Below are 23119 nucleotides of genomic sequence, written 5' to 3'. Positions count from 1 at the left end.
AAAAACGTTAGCAGCATGCTTATAAATATATTTATTCGTCTATGTCTTTGTTTATATTCGATACATACTATTCATCAAGAAATTGGTTAAATATTTACTGTGTTTTAGAAAGCACAGAGACATTAGGCTACTGGCTGCCTTCTGTTCTGTTACGTTGATATCTTTATTTAATTTGTTTATGTATTTACTAGTGTGTGTTAGAGCGTGTTTATGGTCCAGCCGTAGGAATATTTAGTTAATTTCAAGTTATTTAGATGTAAATCCAGTGTTTCGAATGCTTTTCATAACGATTGTGAATGTGTGTTGGCTTGTAGACATCACGGGAGCGCTCTAGCCAATCACAACTCTCGTGAATGGGGAGACTGGATGGAAGTGGGTCAAGAGTACTGCACAGGACACGGGGAGAGTCTGGGATGGTGAAGCATGACGGACAGTGGAGCAGTTTGCGTGTGGTCGCGGAGGATAGAAAAATTTCGGAGACTCAGCAGTATTTGGCCTGTAATGCGGCAACTACGCATCCCACCCCATAGATAACAAAACCAGCCAAAACTTTTAATATTACAACTCTGAGTCGGAGCGTACGCAGGTGATGGCCACCACACCAACATAATTTCTCATTTCTTAAAGGAAAGCCCGCAAACGTATTCGCAAGAACTTTCACTTGCACTTTGTAAATGAATTCTGCTGTTCTAGTTATGAAATGCGATCTTTACATGTTAAGAATTTATAATCACTGATGCTATGTCACGCCACACCACAAGTACATTGAATAAATTAAGTAACAGTTAAAGAACTACAACCATTTGGTAATTACTGTTTTGCGGAATCTTTTCTTAAGCCTAAGGCACTGAACATCGTGTGTCCTACACACAGGTCCTGGTGAGTGGGCAGAGCGCATATGTTCCAGATTTATAGGGTTTCCGCGCAATCGCGGTTAGACTATAGGTGCAGAGTGTAGCGCTCAGCGATAGTTTATCTGAACGTTATTGGCGCTATCCATCATGGGAGGATCAGGGCGCTTTCAGGAACAGCCTCATATCCAGTCTCTGTGCTTAGGATGGGGAACCACGACTCCTCATGCCGCGTCAGGCATTTAAGTTCCTCCCTACTCTCAATTCCCCCTCGTTCTCCTGCATACGTTTTCATCTATTGCTTTATGACATTGTAACAGCGTCAGAACCGTGCAGCTGTTTTTACGGATGGGTCCAAACAGTGAGACCCCGTTGGCTGCTGCTTTCCCTGTCGTGTCCTGAAGTTGCGTTTGTCTTACGAGTTTACTGTACTCCACGCGGAATTTTACGCGATCTTGTGAGCACTGCAACAGATGAGGTGTTATGGGTGCTAAATTATTTGTCTGTTCCGATTCCGTGAGTGCTCTTCACTCTTTACGACGCTTGTAATCTGCAGATGAAGTCCAGAACACGCAGGATGCCCCTTCAACTACAAAGTCTGGGGAAGGCAGTGTCTCTCAGCTGGGTGCCAGGATGTAAGGGCATAAGGGCATTGCAGGGAAGCAGGGAATGAAAGAGCAGATTATGCAGCCAAGGAGGGGTGCGGAGACCTCATTTCGTTCAGTGGTTTTTTTTTTTTTTTTGGTGGGATTTTAGGGTTCTCAACTACTAATGTCATTAGCGCCCAGTCACAAATGTAAGTGCACATATAATCTGGTAAAACTCGAGGGAGGGGGGACACCAGAAAGTTCTTACAAAGATGCAGATAAAATAATTAAAAGAGTTAGGTATCTTTGGACAAGTCCGTCAAAGTAATAAAACGAGGAACATGAGCAGCTGCTAGAGCGTCATCAGCTAAAATTTCCTGTAAGGTAGATGGCAGAGACAGGACAACACGAGATTGCTTAAAACGTGGACACGACAATCAAACATGGCGCACTGTCAATGCATGACCACAAGGGCACTGCGGGGCGGGGTCACCGGATAGCAGGTAGTGGTGGCTAAACCGACAATGCCCAATCCGCAACCTGGCCAAAAGGACCTCCTCTCACCGAGATGGTCGGGAGGAGGTTGTCCAAGTTGTTTGGAACGGTTTTATGGCCCGGAGCTTATATTCTTGAAGCGACGACCAAGTACCCCACCGTAATGACAAGCCTCTTACAAACAACCCCACTATTGTCAGACGATGGGACACAAAGGGAGGCTGGCCGAGGAAGGAGGACTGCAGCCTTGGCCGCAGCATCAGCAGCCTCATTCCCAGGCACTCCTACATGGCGTGGAACCCAAATAAAGCTACCAGGAGAGCCATCAGCAGAAGAATGGAGGGATTGCTGGATCCGTTGCACCAAGGGATGGACTGGATATGGAGCTCCAAGGCCCTGAAGAGCACTGAGTGAACCAGAGCAGAGTACATACGGAGAATTGCGGGGCGGCGGACACACTGAACGGCCTGAGAGAGCAAGAAACTCGGCTGTAAAGCTGGAACACTGGTCGAGGAGCCTGTATTTAAAGGTGACGGCCCGACGACAAAGGCACAGCCGTCATCATCGTCAGTTTTGGAGCCATCAGTGTAAATAAAAGTGTTACTGGCGAGTCGCGCACGAAGTTCGAAGTTCGACAAACCGTGAGCAATACACTGCATACGGAGTACCCTCCTTCGGGAGCAAGCTGAGGTCAAGATGAATGTGTACAACAGGCGGCCAAATAAGAGACATGCGGAGACCAACAAAATTTCCTGTCCAGTGTGAGCACTAATAGCTTCGTTGTCGCCACAATTGGGAGAACAACGGGACCAAGATGTAAGGATGGTGGAAGGAATGCTTTATATCGCCAAAAGTTGATGCAAACCGTCTTCTCTTCAGAAAACCGGAAGCCATTAGCCACACTCCATGAGTATAGGCTGTCAAGACAACGCTGAAGGCAGCACTCCAGCATGCATGTTCTCTGGGCACTGCAATAGATCGAAGTCATCGACGAAAAGAGAGCCTGAGACGTTAGGTGGAATGCAATCCACAATTGGATTGATCGCTATGCCAAAAAGGGCTACGCTCAAAACAGAGCCCTGAGGCACTCCGTTCTCCTGGAGGAAGACATCGGACAATACGGAACCCACAGGTACCCTAAACCTTCGATCTGTTAAAAATGAATCAATAAAAGGGGGGCAGGCGACCACGTAGGCCTCACCTGTGCAGAGTGCGGAGGATACCTCCTCTCCAACAGGTATCGTAAGCCTTCTCCAAATCGAAGGACACAGCTACCATTTGGCGCTTTCGCAAAAAGTTGTTCATGATGAACGTCGACAAGGTCACAAGATGGTCAACAGCGTCGACGAAAGCCGCATTGAACATTGGTAAGTAGCTGTCGAGATGCACGAATCCAAATCAACTGAGTGTTAACCATGCACTCCATCACCTTACATGCACAGCTTGTAAGAGAAATGGGGCGGTAACTAGAAGGAAGGTGTCTATCCTTCCCGGGTTTGGGTATGGGAACAACGACGGCCTCACGCCAACACATGGGGACTTGACCTTCGGTCCAGACGCGATTATAGGTACAAAGAAGAAAGCATTTGCCTGCTGGAGAAAGGTGTGTCAGCATCTGAACGTGAATGGCATTTGGTACCGGAGCAGAGGACCAGGAAAGTGCAAGTGCACGTGCACGTTCGAGTTCCTGCATGGTAAAGGGGGCATTATCTTCCAGATTCAGCGAGTGGAAAGAAGGTCGCCGAGTCTCTTCTGCCTGTTTTATTGGAAGGAAGGCAGGGTGGTAATGGGCGGAGCTTGAAATCTCCGCAAAAAAGCGGCCGAAGGCGTTAGAGACATCCGCAGGTTCCACAAGTATCTCATTGCCTGAAGTCAGGCCAGGTATCGAGGAGTGGGCCTTAATGCCCGACAGCCGGCGCAGGCCACCCCAGACGACAGAAGAGGGAGTAAAACTGTTAAAGGAGCTGGTGAAAGAGGCCCAACAAGCGTTTTTGCTGTCTTTGATGACTCGACGACATTGCGCTCGGAGTCGTTTGTAATCAATACAATTCGCCAGCGTAGAATGGCGGCAAAAGGTGAGTAAAGCACGTCGTCGAGCACGGATAGTGTCTCTGCAATCCTCATTCCACCAGGGGACTGAAACGTGACGTGAAGAAGAGGTAGCACGAGGAATGTAGCGTTCGGCAGCATTGATGATAACAGCCGTGAGATATTCGACCTGACTGTCACAGCTGAGAAAATCTTGGTCCGGAAAGGTCGCCAGGGAGTAGTTAAGTCCCCAGTCAGCTTTCAGTATGTTCCAGCTCGAGGGACGTGGGGATGGGGTGTGGTGCAGGAGGCGAACGACACAGGGGAAGTGGCCGCTCGAATAGGTGTCAGAAAGGACATACCACTCGAACCAACGGGCAAGAGTGGTAGAACAGATCAAGAGGTCCAAGTGGGAGTAGGTATGAGTAGATATGAGTAGAGTCTGAGAGGGAAGTCGGGGCGCCAGTATTGAGGCAGACAAGATTGAGATGGTTGAAAACATCTACCAAGAGGGAGCCTCTCTGACAGGATGCAGGAGAACTCCAAAGGGGATGATGGGCATTGAAGTCGCCAAACAATAAAAACGACGGAGAAAACTAAGCAATCAGGTGCATCATGTCAGCCCGACTAACTGTGGATGACGATGGAGTGTAGACAGTACAAACAGAAAAAGTAAAGGTAGGAAGAATAATACTGACAGCTATTGCTTGGAGTGGGGTGGTCAATGGGATGGGATGGTAATAGACATCGTCCCATATGAGCAACATGACTCCACCATGAGCTGGAATACCGTCCACAGGGGTTAGGTCTGGTTGCTCGGAGGTATAGTGGGTAAAAGCAATACGGTCAATTGGGCGTAACTTCGTTTCCTGGACACCAATGACGAGCGGACAGTGAAGGCAGAGCAGCAGTTGTATTTCCTCCCGATTAGATCGAATACCTCTTATGTTCCAATGTAACGGAGACATCGCGAATCAGAGAAAGGGGGAACGAGACAGGTGAAGAGCTGGTCACCTCGACAGCTGTGGAGGGTCAGGTTTCGAGGGAACGTTGCGACAACCATTGGGAGACGGATGCTGTTCCATCGAGTCGTCGCCAGCTGCAGCCACATTTCTGGGTTGCGCAGGAGGGGCAGCATCGTCCGCTGACTGGCCAGCTGAGTGCCTGGCAGCAGAGCATCCCGGTGAAACTGAGGACGGCCAGGAGTAGCGCCTGTCGGATGGAGCATCAGATGAAATGCGCCGGGGTGGAGAGGGGGGATAAAGACTTCTTTGAGGCCTTCTTGGAAGGCCGATGAGTCACAGGGATGGTGGGCTGGACCTGAAGAAAATCCTCACGCTCAGGGTCCTTTTTTTTGAACGCCGGACCTCGGAAGCCGGGGTCCGTAACGTTTCCCCGATGGACGCCTGAGAAGAGGATCGCTTCTCAGGCGGCGGCGGCGGCGGCGGCGGCGGCGGAGGAGGAGGGGTGGCCCCTGGGGCAGAGGGGGCAGGGGCTGTGAGGGAGGAGGGTTTGGAAGGGAGGGATTTGGGAAGTGGAGGCATAGACCCCAGATGGGGTAAGGAGGTGGAGGGGGACAGGATAGGGGTGAGGATACTGCAGAAGGAGTGGACACGACCAAAGCAAACGACGTTGTCAACATCATGGGATGGAGGCAGTCATATTTCTTCCTGGTCTCAGAAGAAGCCAGACGGTCCAAGGTTTTCAATTCTTGCATCTTCTTCTCCTCCTGACATGCGGGGCAGTCGAATGATCTAGGCGAGTGGAGGCCAGGACAATTGACACACCGAGGTGGTGGGGTGCATGTATGTCCCTCACGAAGAGTACGTCCACAATCGCCACAAAGTGGCTCAGCTTCACACCGTGATGACATGTGCCCTAAGCACAAACATCTAAAGCATCACATAGGAGGCGGGACTTAAGGTCGCACATCGCACCGGTAGCACATCACATGTACATTCTCCAGGAAAACATCTCCCTCGAAGGCAAGGATAAAGGCCTCAGTGTCGACGCGACGATCTTTGGGGCCGTGCTGAACTCACCAGACGAAATGCACGGCATAGCGCTCCAGGTTGGCCCTGAGGTCATCAGATTGCAGCAGGAGGTCCCGATGGAAAATAATCCCCTGCGCCCTATTGAGCGCCAGATGTGGGAAAATGGACACTGGAATGTCCCCTAGTCAGTCGCATGCCTAAAGCGCCGCCGACTTTGTAGCAGGGGCGGTCTTTGTGAGAATGGACCCTGAACGCATTTTACTAAGAGCCTCGATTTCTCTGAAGATATCCTCGATATGCTGTACAAAGAACATGCCCCCATCGGTCCGAGAACAGGCTAAATAGCGGGGGAAGTATTTCCCCCAAGCCGGCGGGCCTGTCCTTCCTCCCAGGGAGTGGCCAAGGGGGGAAAGGCAGAAGTACCAGAGAGAGAGAGAGAGAGAGAGAGAGAGAGAGAGAGAGAGAGAGAGAGAGAGAGAGAGAGAACCAGAACCTTTCCTCTTAGAAGACGCGGCTGCAGAGCGACCTGATGCATGTTTACGTTTCATCTGCGAAACGTCCGCCCTGATACCACCCACTCCGACCAGGGGCTCTCCCCATGGGCGCCACCCAGCCTCAGCAAGGGTCACCTGGCAGGATGACCGTTGCCGGGAGTCCTGATGCCCCAGGTGGACGCGCATCTATTCCTTGGCTGACGTGTGGAGGGTGCAGGTCAGGTATCAGCAGTACGATCCCTGTGTTGTCAGGGGGCTACAACCTAGACTAGAGGGTACATGATGACCCCACCACAAAGGGCTGGCTACCGTGCTGGATTTCGGGTGCCATGGAAAGTCCATCATGATCGTAGGTGCAGATGGGGAGGCACTATGTGCGTAACTTGTGCAACCCATCAGGAGTTTTGGCCCAAAGTGATGAACAGTGGGTGCAGTTACGACGCTGTTACGATGATGAGTGGCGAAGTTTTAGTGCACTGAGGACCAATGATACACCACGTACAGTGTCCTTCCCCAAAGGCTCTTACTTCTGTAGAATTTTGAAAAATGGAAGTCAAACCCCAATGGGGACCATCACATTGAAGGCCGAAATGGTTGAGACCCCTTTTAGTTGCCTCTTACGACAGGCATGAATGCCTCGGGCCTATTCTTACCCGCGACCCGCAGGGGGGGTTTCGTTCAGTGTGCCGTCCCCCCGCACGCTACCGCCTCGATACTGCGATGCAGAATCGTGCGTCGATGGTACGAAGAGTGACTGGAGGTGACAAGCTGCGGCTAAATGCTGCCTTGGCGCGCCTCCTTCCAGCCGTGCAGACGGGATGAGGTTCTAAATACTCGCCTTCTCATACGCGCAGCCCTGTGAGACATGGCTTCTTGCTCCACCGAGAGGACCGACCAATGTATAGCGCTTGTGGCTCACAAATCACTAGACGACACTGTGTTAGATCGCGTTTTACTTTCAGACCAGAGAGTAGTGGCAGTTTTACTGACAGATCGGCCCTCTATTGTAAGTGACGTTCAGACGAGTGTGGTGAGATTCTTCGAGTCTTTTAACATGTCCAGCATTTTTCCTAAAATTTTCGAGACACGTTCTTAATGGATTACCAGAGTGACGGGCTCATGTTCTTTTGTAAGTGGTCAGCCAGTCACACTTCACTGTTCCCTTATTTTAGCATCTCTGTCGTTCTATTTTCGTTGCAATCCCAGGTACAGCACCAGTCACCCTTTCTCCGTTCTCTTAAGAGATTGAATAATTGTGTGGGTCAACACGACTGATGTGGGAGTGAGTTATTTTGTAGCTTTACTCAGTGTATGATAACATTTCTAGCCACTTTATCAACATTCAGGCTGAGGACAGCAGTTAACAACAGGAAAATGGTTTATTACATGATATTTAAATATTTTAATTTTATGTTATCTGAACACACACAAAAATTAAAACATATTAACATTTCTAAGTTTATAATAAACTTTACATATTTATGAAAGTTTGTAATATTTTTCTGTAACGCATGTCACTTATAAATTACATTTTAATTAACAGAAATGTAAAGAACAGAGTTGAGTAGTGAGCTCTGACCATAGGCTACATATAACTACATCTTTAGTACGCACAAAACTTGTTACTCCACTTTGACAACTAGTTACAATGTTTTTACAATGGGAGTGCAGTTGATGACACCAGAGAGAGAGTGTGGTTTCCAGAACAGGAAACACGAAGCATACAGTCTTTGAATACCAGGAGAGAGCTGGATAAAACGCTTCCTCTTGAAACATACACTCTGTACATGATCACAGGAGTGTAAAATAACCACATGAAAAGATCTCACCTTTCTAACAGCCACAGTTGAGAAATATTAGAAGGCTGAGAGCACCTGTGTTCCAGTAAGTCCCTTATAATGCAGTTATTCGCGATGTTCTAAGCCAACCCATAGGAAATCCCACAGTGATTGACGAAGTAGCTACTTTCCACCTCTGCTGCATTCTTAACGTTTCCATTTAGCTTTCAGATTCGTTTTGCCTTCACCATTGCTATTTGCTTGAGGAAAGGCGTTTTATTGTTCTCTTCACCTCACTGAAAGAAGCATATATAATGTGTATAGTGGCAATAGTGGTAACAGTTGCACTGTCAAGTTTAAGACATGCGTGACTATACGACGAACTAGTGGTGCATCAGACCCAAACGACAATTTCATTCATATATAAGTTTTAATGTGAGATGTCAACTTCTTTTTAATGTAACTAAGTCATCCTATACAGTAATACTGGGCGCATCCATGGAATCTGTACACGTCAATATTTAATGTTATTTGGGAAGATGCCAATTTTCCCAAATGGGCTAGACCCATTGAATGAAGTTACAGCTTTTCATTCTAAGAGTAATATCCAGTCATGTGCCTCAGTCGTTTCACTAATCCTGGCTTTTCAAAAATTTTAGGCAAATGTTATCTACTGAACTTCTCGAAACACTAATCGCAGGAGCTTTTAATGACCCAGCTGATGATTTTGTCAACAATTTACTTTCAGTTTACAAGTCGATATATTATAAGATGCACCTTGTGTATTCGCAAGTAAGATAGGTACTACTGCTGTTTCTTTTGCAGTAACGTATCTTTCGATGACGCCCTTCTTAGAAATCCAGATTTTCGTAAGACTAGCCTCAGAAGACCAACACCCACACCTACAACCGCAGTGAGACCGACGAAGACGACGGCCAGAACATCCAGGAGCAGCAGTTGGTACCACTGCAGATCGAGGGCAGCTGTGCGCAGGTGCCTGGCTCCGTTGTGCCGGATGACGTACTCTGACCAGTACACGACAGCTTCCCGGGGACTCATGGGCCTGTCCTTGTACACCTCTGACAGCTCCACAGCCCTCTGCTTGTACCTATTAAAAGGAACATTTTCAGAGTGTTAGTTAAGCTTCGTTGCATACATGTAGATATAACGACTGGATGATCTCTAATATAGATTAACTGATGGATTCATTAAAGAGGTGCTACGCTGTTACCATTCTGTACTGCTAAGATACAATCGAGTGCAGTACATTCGCACACATTTTATTGGCTCCATGAATGTGACTCTCAGAACACAGTGCATTGTATTAACAGCTAATGTCCCACAGAAACAAGAGCAACATCAGGTGTGGTTAAAGGAAACTTAACAGGATCTCACGTTCTCAACAGTAAACGATGTATCCAATAGTATAAGCAGAATTATAACATAGTTCACTGAAAATATCTACTGAAAAGTATCGTCTTACCAGAAAGAAAGACTGACAGAATGTCAATTTAGTAATCATTGCAAGTCTGTAAATGTGGATAAATACAGGAATACCTATTACGAAGAGAAAGAAACTCATAGTATACGATTAAGAGATTAATGGTGAACATCTTTAGCACATCACATCACAATTATTTAGGGTTACTACAAGTCAGTCATATGAAACGGTATGCTTGCATAAAATTAGTGTTAGGTTGGTTGGGAGTTAAGGAACTAAACACCGAGATCATGACTCCTAAATTCAGGGTTAGGATTAGTGAAGTCTGAAGTATCTGTTCTGATTAAAGTACGTAGAAGCAGTTAGACTGAGGCACTGAAGGCAGTACTGGTGCCAGATCTGAGGAAGTTTCAGAGCAGTACGTAGGTCAGGAGACAAGGGATTCTCCGAGATCTTACCCAATGGCGAGGAAAGCACCACCCTGAAATCGAATCCCACCAGCCAAAGGAAGGGTGAAGACAGTTACTGAGTAAAGAATACTGTCTAGTCGGCAGACTCATAACAGTGAAAGAGAGAAGGCTAAAAATGTATCAATATCAGCTGGACTGTCGATAATAGAAACTAAAGTAGAGAAATAGGTGAGACAGCAAGTGGGCATCCCTGGGGCTCTAAAAGTAATGAGTTGCCCATCCGCAGCCATACCACTCCTGCCTCAGTGCATTCATGGTGTTATAAAGCACTGACTTATCAGAGTGTTGCCTCTAACACAGAGAATATAGTGCGACAGAACAGGTGACAAACCTGATATAAAATCAATTAAAAATAGTAAGAGAAGGCTGAAAGAGCGAGATGTTCAGGGAGATAGGGCCAGGGGCCCCCCAGAACCTGCTGCAGCTGGAGAGGCTTGAACGCCAACCACACCATCCCTGCCCCAAACATAGCTTAAAACATTACATACGAAAATAAAACCTACTTTCACACAGAAAATGGAGGACCAGTTCAACTGTCCATGAATGGTCTGCTAATATTATAGGCAAAAAATCAGGAAGGTCATTCTTAGAATGGAGTGCTAGAAGGGACACTTCAGAAGGACATGAGCAATTGTCTGCAAGGCTCCAGAACTACAACTTGGGGATGCCTCGTTACGCAAAATGGAACTATGGGCTACCGTGTTACAACCACTGTTGAGGCAACTTAGGATGATAGATCAGGAATATAAGGAATTTCACCATGCAGCAGTTGTCTTTAACAGTGCAAAGTTTATTAGATGGGACAGCACACGAGTTCTTCTTTGTGTGCGCAGATGTGCAACTGGTACGAGTACACATAATGGACGAGGGGGAGGGTAGGGGGGGGGAGCGGGTAGTCATCGCTCTTCTAGCCAAACTGCCGTCCATTTCGTTCCCTGCAATACCACCATACTTGGGACCTAGAGAAAGACAACCGAGCAGTCTGTATGAATGAGTTCAGTGAGAAGGCCACACGAGTAACATCTGACAACGGCCTGGAGACTGCTCATTGAGTCACTACATATTCAAACGCAGTCATGGGAAGCCCATTTGATAAGAGGAAGTCTCATTTTATCCGCTGTAAAATCCCTTTATCTTCCTGGTAACGAATGGTGTTCCAGACCAGCAGGGGGGACAGAAGCGTATCCCGTCTTATCGACTGTATAAGAGCCGTCAGTGTAGAAGATGGTAGCACCCTTAAATTCCTGAAGAACTAAACCTAACAGACACCGAAAGGTCAGTGGAGAGGGGAGGGACGATAGAGTTCAAGTCCTTGTGATTTCGGTCCTAATTCGTGGCTTGAGCTTCAATCAAGGGAAGGTGGCAGAGTGTACAAGAAAACAGGGGAAGTAGGGAAGTGCACTGCAGCGAAGAGAGACGATGGTCCTGGCAGAACACTGCGAGATGTTGCAGTACAACTGGTAATCTCACCCAAAGGCGGGTATCAGCAAGCAAAAAGAGTGGGATACGTTGCATGACCAGAGAACTGGCGGATCGCGATTGCAAGAGTTGGTACTGTCTGAATCGAGGAAGAGACGTCTCCTCTTCAGTAAGGAGACTGTGTATGAGACTTATCCATAAGGCGTCAGTGACCAGACAACGATATTTTGGGCCTAACAACTTTGAAGCCGAAGGTGCTACAGAGCCATAAACTTGGCGATCATAGTCTAGTTTTGATGTGACCAGAGCGCAGTAAATAAGGAAAGAGTAGCACAATATGCACTCCATTTAGTTGTGAGCTAGGATCAAGGGTGCATTAAGCTACCGCATGCAACTGCTCTGACGAATATGAGGAGCGATGTCAGCTTTTTTAACAAGACGGAAGTCCAAGAAACGGGACAGTGCAACCACTTCCAAGCACTGGGTACCCAAGTAGAGTTTTGGGTCGGGATAGAACGTGGTGCAACTACAGACATGCACGATCTGCGTTTGTGCAGGAGAGAATTCATGGTAGTAGGTCCGCACAAAGGCCTGTCGGTTTGAACCTTGGAGCCGGCGTTCAGCTGAGGCTGTTGAGTGGGAGCTGCACCAATTACAAAAGTCGACATCCAGCCCATGGGTGACTTAGTGGCCCGACGGAGACCAATAGCCCGTTGATGGCGATGGTGAAGAGCGAGACATTCAGCATGGAGCCGTGTCAGACACTTCTTTTGGGCCAGAACAACCGGTGGGATAAAGACTGGCGAATAGAAATTGATGTGGAGCCTCGAAAGCTCCAGTCACTGTAGGGAGGTAAATTGTAATTGTGCCAAACTATGTCCTGTTCCGTGTGCAGGAAAAATTCTGCAATCAAGTTCTGGCAATTTGAAAAAGGCTGTCCAATTCTTGTTTCCAATCTGACCAGATGGTCGCTTGTCAATCATTCCTTCTGGAAGCCACTCTGATAGCGGGAAAAAAGTTCTCGCCACTCGAGAACCCTGAATGGTCTGTGGGCACAGATTCTTTCAAGTAGTTTTCAAACCATGGTGGTAAGGCTAATTGGTTGGCAGATGTCGATAGATGTTGGGCTTTTGCCTTGCTCCATGACTGGGTGTGATGATACCATCTCGTCATTCCAAAGTCACGCAGAATATAAGTAGCCACATTCAGCTTTTTCATCGTATGATTATGAATTTAATCAGGATCTGGGGGGGTCTGCAATGTGCCGAAGTGTAACGGTTTATAAACCAGCTCTTAGACGCAGACAGATAAAAAACTGAATTATGACCATCCACTAAGATCAGCGGTCTGTACTTCATGTAGTATTCCAATAAAATTTAAAGAACTTTGCCAATCTTGACCTTGTGGCAAACACTACTACCATTCCTTTTAGCTAAGACAGTACATTAATTTTCCGTAACAACAAGCTAACGGAGTAACAGTGACAAAATGTAGGAGAAAAATCTCAGTTTTGCTATAGGCTTTAGCACTATACCAGCACTATTCATATCTCTGACACTTTAAGCGTGTACGTTGAAACACGTATGTAACGTAGCAGCGATGGTGAGGCACGTTAAAATCTTTGACCAGAGAGCCTATTATCGTGGTTAGTCTGCGCTTTACCGCGCGAGTGTTGCGAGCAGTTCAGTTGTTGTCGTCATGCAGTTCGCTAGTAGTCGTCATGTAGTTCAGTTCGCTAGTAGTAGTCGTGCAGTACAGTACGCTAGTTGTCGTCATGTAGAGCAGTACGCGAGTAGCAGTAGCTCAGTTCAGTTGCGTCCAGCAGTACGCTAGTAGTCGTCATGCAGAGCAGTCGGTCAGTAGTAGCAGCCCAGTGCGGTTGTGTGATGTAGTCTGTCGGCAACACTGGTCAAGATGCTGAATGAGGTATATTGTTAATTAAGGTAATCATCAGATAATGTAAAGTTTATTTATTGTAATTAATTTCCAACAAGTGCCCCAATAATAATTTTGATTTCAAAAGCAATTTTACAAAAAAAATTTATTTAATTGAACTAACGATTTCGTTCCACTTCCCTTAAAGAAAAGTTTCAGTTAAATTACAAAAAAAAGAATATTATTATTTGCAATGGAGTTCCTCCAAGCCGTGCGCAAGAATAAGAGCAGAGATTTGACTAGCAGTTACAATGAGGTAAGAATTTAATTCTGATTTTTGCACAGGGCCAAAGACCGATATTTCGGTTTAATTGAATTATCATTATCACAGATTTTCTTATCACTGAATGGACTTTAATTTTTTTTGTGAAGAACTTATATTTGAGTCAGATTGCGATTCTCACTTTTATTGTCATTAAATTTAATTGCTAGGGAGGTTACGTTTGGCTCCCATTCATTTATTATTTCTGTCTTTAAAATTTCAGTGGAGAGGTTACACTTAGCGCAATGTCCATTAGCATTCTTAAATAATATTGTCATTTATAAAATTTCGGTGGGGAGGTTACATTTGGCGACACCCAGTCCAGGATCGAATTTCGTTGAGAATCTTTTGAACAACAGTCAGATATCTGCTCTTATTTGCTTAGATATAATTAGGATTTGGCGCTACGCTTTTACTAAATTTGTGACTTTCTTTCCACAGATCAACGACAATTCGTTTGCTCTGTTGTATTTGTGTGTTGTTTTTGCGTTGTGCTTATTTATTTTGTGAAAAATTTTGACTGTAGTAAAAATGCCGCGAAAGACTGAATAGTGTATCGCGAGGTATTATGAATGAAATTACCGACGCGAACAACTTTACCGATAGGACATATGACACGCAGTGTAATGATGACAATCCTGCGTTCACTAACAATCAGTGCATTCCAACCACTAGTGACGACTTTTACCCTGATAATGAACAAACAAACTCAATTGTCTCGTCTGTTAATTTGACGACAATTGATGACGCAGAACGCTCTATTGTAATGAGCGCTGCCCAGCTTAACACACCCGATTCGGAAAACTCAAGTAACGTACAGACAAATTTGTCTAATGAAAATGAACAGGATACTCAAAGTACGACGGATCTATTTAATTCCGAAATAATGACCGACAGTGGACATTCGACTGACAAACCTTTTTGCGAATCTCAAAATAACCAAATGGTTACAGAAAGCGAAACAATTCCAGATCCACCATTAAACAGCACGGAGAATAGAAATGCTAATTTTGTGTCGGATCCACTTAAGGCATTGTTGCTACAAATTCTTGAAAAACAAGACAACAGTAGTAAAGATCTCAAACAACAACTTAATGAACAGGTCAAACAACTTAGGGAAGATAACAAACAAGATAACGAAAATCTCAAACAACAACTTAATGAACAGGTCAAACAACTTAGGGAAGACAACAAACACTTAAATGAGAAACTTGACAATAATGACGAAAATCTCAAACAACTTAGTGAACAGGTCAGACAACAGAATGAAAAATTAGACGACAATTCCAGACAGCTTAGTGAACAAATTAGAGCCGTTGCCGCGCAGTGCCATGACACTAAGGAACAGTTGCGCGTGGAAATTGAGGCTTGTTCACAAAAAAAAAATAGCGAAGAAATTAAGTCTGTTGCGCAAGAATTAAGGGAAATGCAGACAGCCGCAACAGAAACACTCAGAGACGAAATTAGCGGAGTCGCTAAACAATGCTCTGAAAAAGCTACACAATTACGGGATGAGTTTAAAGCAATGGACGCAAAGATAGACGCGAAATTCGAACAACAGAACTCTCAAATTGACGAACGCTTTAATCTTCACATACAAAACAGTGATACGCGTTTCCGCAAATTTATTCAGGATCAAAACAAAGTAAAACGACAAGTCATGGAAACAATCACAGCACAAAGACAAGAAGACAAACGTAAAATGTTCGCGAAAGCGAAGACGTATGTAGACAATAATATTACTACAGTGTCCGACAAAATTAATGCCATAGAACAGTTGAACGCGGAATTACGGGATGAAATTTCTGATCTTAAATCAAAAACAGATACACACACAGTAAATATTCAAACAGTGACAGACAGATTCGAACAATTAGAACTAACACAGGATTGCGATGTCATCAAAGCTGATGTTAAAAAACTGAGCGAAACTACACGTAAGTTGCAAAAACAGATTAATGCATCCGATTCTAAAACCGATGATCAGGCAAAAATACTGACTGAAAAATATGATGAATTAGCCAGTCGTATTGATGCTATTGAAAGTAATAATGATAATAAATCAGACGATACTGCACCGGTTTCATTTAACCAAACACCTGAATTTCAAAATTTACAGCAGACAATTAATGAGATCGATTCGTCTAATAACACGTTGCGTAGAAAGTTATCGAGTTTACAACAAGACGTAACAGAGATGAAAAGTATTTCAGTTAATAACATACCACAACAGACGCCACTTTATGAACATTTGTCAGACTCACGCAGCGCGTATAATTTGGGTAATCTACAGAGAGTACGGGACTTAGATTCCGAACAATCACAGTTCAACAGATTCTCTTACAATCCTGAACCTGTTCCATCACACAGAGACGATAATTTTGATTACAAACATTTTCTGTCAGTGAGAAAATTTAAAGTTTTTAAAAACGATAGAACGCAGATTCACCCACTGGATTGGATACAACAGTTTAGCTTTGCTTTTCCACCGACTTGGCCTGTAACGCATAAACTTGAATTTATTTGCAGTTTTTTGGAAGGCGAACCGGCAACTCGTATGAGACCGATCGCGAGACAGTGCTATTCGGTAGAAGAGTTTCAGAATGCTTTTCTATCAGCGTACTGGTCGAAGACAACACAGCGCGGAATTAAAGATCAGTTAATTAGTTTGCCGAATTACGAGAACTCAAATTTTCCCAGTGTGACGCAATTTTTTGAGCACATGGTACAACAAAACCAATACCTGAGTGAACCGTACAGTGAATCCGCACTTATACAATTATGCATTTCCAAATTACCACGGTCATTACGAGTGTCACTTCTAACAGGTCAGCAAAAAGAAAATATTTCAGCGTTCAGAGATCTTTTACAGCTCTTGGAAGTACAGCAATCTGATTATTCTTTTGTAAACAAAAACTTTTCGTGTAACAACCAAGGTCAACAAAAGTACAGCAATTATGATCAGACACGTAATTTCAATAGGAAAGATAACAGACGCTTTAGGAACGACAACTACCAAAATTCTAATAACAGCCAAAATTTTAATTATCAATATCGTCAAAATTTTCAGCAACAGGAACCACACTTTAGTAACAATAGAGATATTTCACAACAACAACATCAAAACCAGCCGGTTAGCATACCTAACCAACAATGAAATGCACAAGGTCAACCAGGCTTTAATGTTCCGCCGCGTGCACGTATAGTCCCTGATGCAAGAAATAGTAACGTACGGCAGCAAGGAAACAACTACGTACAAAGAAGGCAGTATTTCAATTCCTATCGTAATGCACCGTATAGGAATGACTATTACGACAGACGTAAAAATAATGAGGACAATTTTCAGCGTACATCTAACAACAGTCGGTCATACCAACAGCAAAATTATGCACGAAAACCTATTCTCATGAATGAACCCGACAGTAGGTACCATCCAGAGCGTAACACGTCTGGAAGAAGTAATAGAACAGTTCAAATAGTAGAAATGCCACAGAATCCTCCTTATAATAATAACACGTCAGATAGAATCTGACTAGATACTGTACAGGACGCATCTTCTAATAACACAAGCACTACCTTTGACACGCAAAATGTTGTTCACGAAAATGTAATTACTTTTGACGATATCAGAGACACTCTCTTGCAGGAAAGACCAGTTATTCAGAAAACCATTTCACATCCTGTTATCGAAATTAAAATTGGTTCATCGAAATTCTCAGCAGTAATCGATTCCGGCTCACCTATATCAGTAATAAATGAGGAGACTTAACGAGTGTAACAAAGAGAATACCTATCCGACATTACCTTTAGGCAAAACAAAAGTGAAAGGAGCAGTATCGAGTAAAGGTGTAGACGTTAAATTACAAACGCATTTATCATTTTGTATTGGAGGTCATACTTTCCACTCTAATTTTTGGATTGTTCCTTTATTGACAGAGACAGACATAATTTTAGGTACGAATTTTCTGGTACAACACGACGCAGTCATTGATTTTCAGAATTCTTATTTAATGTTAAAGGATGAAAATATACAATTTGCTATAGAATTTCAGCACTCACTGTCTGCGGAAGAGCAAACAATTAATCGCACAGAGGTCATTTCCGCGTCGCATAACATAGACTGTAATCCCACATTGTTCACGGATACGTACGTACACAACTATAATACTCCAGACGAAGCTGACTACGACGTAATGCAATTGATTTCTGATAAGGTTAAAGAGAGCAGTGCAACTACAGACGACGAACGAACGCAATTACACAAAATTCTTTTACAGCAAGCTCCAGTTTTTGACAACATTCCTGGTACTATGTCCGGCTTTATGTATGAATTTCAAGTGAAACAGCACGACACATTTAAAGCAAAGCATTATCCCATTCCATATATCCACAGAGAACAGGTAAAAAAGGAGTTGCAGGATATGCTTGATCAAGGAATTATAGAACCAGCAGTTAGTCCGTACATAAACCCGCTACATATTGTTAAGAAAAAAGATGGCTCACTTCGCCTTGTACTTGATTCACGTCACATTAATGACATTATTATTAATGAAACTGATCGACCACAGACATTAGAGGAACTTTTACAGAAATTTCACGGTACTGCTATTTATTCCACATTAGATTTGAAATCGGGATTTTGGCAAATTCAACTTCATCCGAATTGTAGAAAATATACAGCTCTTCTCTGTTTTGGCGACTGCTATCAATTTCGCAAATTACCGTTCGGCTTAACTATTTCTTCTGCAGCTTTTATTCGCGGTTTGAATTCAATACTTCCGACAGAACTTAAGGACAGAATCACGACGTATGTAGACGACATTCTTATCGCAGAAGCTAACTGGTCTGAACACAATCTGATTCTTGAACAACTGTTACAAACTTTTCATGCACAAGGACTTACAGTTAATCTTAGTAAATCGCACTTTGGCAAAACTTCTATAAAATTTCTTGGACACGTAATTTCAGCAGAAGGCATTGCACCAGATCCGGAAAAACTTCAAGCTCTACGTGACATTACTGTTCCTACGACAAAAAAGCAATTACGCAGTTTTTTGGGCTTAATTAACTTTTTTCGTAAATTTATTCATCACTCCGCTTTAGACACGCCTAGATTATGCCAATTAACAGGTAAAAACACTATTTGGTCATGGGATAAGCAAGCACATTCTGAATTCATGAACCTGAAACATGCTTTGTTGAATGCTCCACTTTTATCACACCCAGATCTTACCAGAAATTTTTCCATTGCCACCGACAGTTCTAACACCGCTTTGGGCTTACACATTTTCCAGGAAATTGAAGAAGATGGTTCTACAGTAATTAAAAACATCGCATTTGCAAGCCGCATTCTATCACCTGCTGAACGAAATTATTCCGTTATAGAACTGGAAACACTATGTGTTGTATGGGCTTTCACGAGATTTAGGCACTTTCTTTATGGCAGACATACCACCGTTTACACAGACCACAGAGCGATACAATTTTTGCTTTCGGCTGTGTTCACTCACGGCAGATTAAGCAGATGGAAACTATATTTACAGGAATTTAATTTTACAATAGTTCACATTCCCGGCACACAAAATGTTATAGCAGACGCACTATCGCGTTCTCTGAGCAACAATCAGCAAGACGTAGCAAACAACTTCTGCAAAACAAATTTCAGTGTCATGTACATTCAGCAAGTTGCATTTGAAAACTTTATTTCATCGTCATTACAGGACATAGCACAAGAACAAAACAAAGACAACGTGTGGAAAGAAATTAAACACCTTTGGCAAGATAAGAATAATGTTACGAGTAGGAACCACTACACTGTACGCAATGACATTCTGTTTCGCCGCTCTCATCCTGACAGCAACAATTGGTTATTATGCGTTCCTGACGAACTGGTCAACAAATTAATCTGGTACACTCATTTAAGTTACGCACATTACGGAGCACGAAAATGTTTTCTTATACTGAGACAGAACTGTTATTTTACCAACATGGAGAAACGTATACGACGAGTTTTAGCGTCTTGTAAAATTTGCCAGAAAGCTAAATCAGACACCACTTCACATATTCCTCCATTATGTCCCATTGTACCTGTTGAATTAAGACACATGGCCGCTGTAGATATTTTTGGTCCAATTCCGAGAACTAACAGAGGTTTTTGCTACATCTTTGTCGCTGTTGAGCTCACTTCAAAATTTGTTACTTTCACTCCGTTACGCAAAGCTACTGCTAAAACTGTTTCGAAAGCATTTGTAAAACATTTTCTATTTCATGTAGGGCATGTGATGAGAGTAATTTCTGACAATGGATCACAATTTCGATGTGGCGTATGGACACGTATGTTACGAGCTAGAAACATTTCTCCGATTTTTATATCCAAGTACCATGCTTCTTCGAACCCCTGTGAACGGATAATGAAAGAAATTGGTAAGCTGTGCCGAATATACTGCCACAAAAGACATATTGATTGGGATACACACATACTCTCATTCCAAGATGTAATTAATTCCATTCCAAATGAATCCACTATGCTATCTCCGTCTGTTATATTGAAAAACGTTGAACCACCAAACAAAATTAAAGAATTAGTAAACTTCCCTACCTGTCGTCGACTAAGACACCACGAAATAATTGACATTGCGCTGAACAACATCAAACGTGCCGCAGAGCGCCGGAGAAGACAGCAAAAACAGGTTTGTACACGCCGCGACTTTCACGTTGGACAGAAGATATTAGTACGTACACACTATTTATCCAGCAAATTAAAAGGTAAGTGCAGTAAATTTGAACTTCTATACGCAGGTCCATATCGGATTCGCAGCATCCCTCACCCCAATGTTGTACACGTCGAAACTTTGAGAACCAGAAAATCGAAAGGCAATCACCATGTCTCAAACATTAAACCGTTAATTGAATGAAGACACTGTATGATTCAACACACTATGATGCCATTTACTAATGCAATTATATTCACATGACTAATTACTGATGATTATCGTATTTTTTCTTGGCAAGTGCCCGGCAAGGTAAGGTTAGCAGGTCGCTTTTCTTGTCGTTACACATCAGACCGTGCACATTTTCCATTTTTTTTTGGTGTATATGATTGTACTCCAGTTTTGTTTGTATGTATTGTGAAATAGTTAGGATATAACACACACCAGTTGACTTTGACATTTTTTTTGCCCTATGATATCTCAAGATCGTGACTGTTTTACATTTTTTGCTGCTGCATTGTGATATTCTCTGTACATTTTGGCTTTGAACACTGTCAATGTCTTTGACATATTACGTTTTCTGTCATGTTATGCTGTATGGTTAATTATGTCACCATAAACCAGTCATTATCTAGTGGGTATATGATTTAAATGCAAGACATTAATCTTTGTTCATCAATTTCAGAAAGAAATGATGCGTGTAAGAAATAAATCCAACAGAAATGGGAATTTCACCTACGGAATAAACGAAAGAAGATGCAATAACTTTATGAGGAAGAGTAAATGGATCAGGATTAACAAGCATTAACAAGAATATACTACACTCATCGTAGAATAGCAGTCTTAACTAATTTTTTCTTTCAGAATACAAGGTGATTGATGCAGGCTGTCAGACAGAACTACACATCTTAGTTTTAGTGATGAAATATGTTAGAGATAAGGAATAGTTGTGTAATGAGTAATGAAGTGATTTTTTTGCAGATGATAATGAATGCTGATGAATAATGATGAAGAATATGCTATTATGAATAATGAAGTTTTTGTTTACAGGTGATGATAATAATGAAGTTATGATAATATGGATAATGAAGTGATTGATAATGAAGTTTATTTCTTTACAGATGAGGATAATGCTGAAGTTATGTATTTATGCTATGTAGTTATTTAAGTATTTGTTGCAGTTTGTTTTGACAGCAGATGTTATATTGCATAGTAGGATGACGGAAAGTTTTGGAAAGGACAGCTATGGAACACATTTTTATACACATTTCACTACCTGTTAATTCGAAATTCACTACTTTTCAGCATAGTGTGCGTTTCTTCTTTCAGGTCAATAATCCATTTTGTATTTTTTCCAGGAGAAGCTTTTCATGATACTTACTAAACCTGTTACTTATTATACCTGTTCTAGTACTTGCATTTTTATTTTTTACCCATTTGTGTCTATCATTTATAAATGTGATCACATATACTGCCTTGTTACATAACCTTGCTACAGCTGACTCATGAAGAATGACGTTCCCTATCCTCATTTGCAGCAATAGGTCAAAAGCAAATAGTGTTATGCCTCAGCAATTAATTATCGATCCCAACGCAATGCATTGCTAAAAGAGGCATTACCAGTCCCACATAATGTCACTAGTTTATGATAATTCTAAATAATACTGATCAACTCTGAATAGTATGTCACTTCAGTAATGACTTCTTAATGATACAAAAAAATATATATATAAAATAATGATTTGTAACTGGCTAATAACTGCCACTGTTTATTGTAATGAGACTACTTATAATGCCCATGATTATTAATGCTATGACTGTAATTAGCTGATTTTTAATAATGACTTCGTAATGATCTGAATAATACTGAATGATGAACAATGTTTTATTCTATTCAATACTTGCTGGCCACTGAGTGCCAATAATTAATGTCAATCAATGAATTATGTTATTAATTATGCCATTAATTAGCTCTTGTTTTCAATGTTGATACTTTGTAACTGGAAAAGAATGCGATTATTTCATGACTGTTTAATAATGCTTTGTAATCAGGAGAAGGCTAATGATTCTTAATTATGCTTTGTAACTGGAAAAGAATGCGACTGTTTAATAATGCTTTGTAATTAGGAGAAGGCTAATGATTCTTAATTATGCTTTGTAACTGGAAAAGAATGCGATTATTTAATAATGCTTTGTAACTAGGAAAAGAAGGCTACTGATTCTATGTAAAACAATTAATGAACATTTTTCTGTAATACTACATACATGGTACAGAAATGTTCAATAACTGGGTTATGAATGCCGCAAACTACTAATGAAGACTGTAATTGTCAATGGTATGTGACATAATGTCCTTCACCTCATGAGCTAACTACCCTGAATCACTGCAATGTCCATTTGTCCTGTTTATCCTAGTAATCATGGAGCACTATCTTTGGTTTTGCACTAATTCTACGTTGGTGTGCCTTGTAAGAGCGTGGTGTTGACACGACATGCTGTCCACCACCGTGAGCGATGAAGACGTTATTATGGTCCCACTGTTTGGTGTACCTAGTGTACTGCCAAAATGAAAACATGGAATATTACTACGACAGTTCAGTGTCTTGGCTACACTGATAAATTCTGATGGGAAAAGAACTTCAAATTGTGTCACTT

The 23119-nt window shown here is 42.7% G+C and overlaps 1 protein-coding gene across 1 annotated transcript in view; it reads right to left on the bottom strand.

Moving 5' to 3' along the window:
* Positions 1-7939: 7939 nt before the first annotated feature.
* Positions 7940-23119, bottom strand: part of LOC124612351 (UDP-glycosyltransferase UGT5-like) — a 139224-nt gene continuing 124044 nt past the window's right edge. The window contains exon 5 of the mRNA XM_047140504.1: positions 7940-9335. Within this exon, the coding sequence (XP_046996460.1) occupies positions 9032-9335 (304 nt within the window). The 3' untranslated portion in view covers positions 7940-9031. The remainder of the gene's footprint in view (positions 9336-23119) is intronic.

Source organism: Schistocerca americana, chromosome 4 (genome assembly GCF_021461395.2).
Source record: "Schistocerca americana isolate TAMUIC-IGC-003095 chromosome 4, iqSchAmer2.1, whole genome shotgun sequence".
Classification (NCBI taxonomy): domain Eukaryota; kingdom Metazoa; phylum Arthropoda; class Insecta; order Orthoptera; family Acrididae; genus Schistocerca; species Schistocerca americana.
The sequence above is the reverse complement of the archived record's forward strand: the minus strand, read 5'-3'. Positions and strand labels throughout refer to the sequence as shown.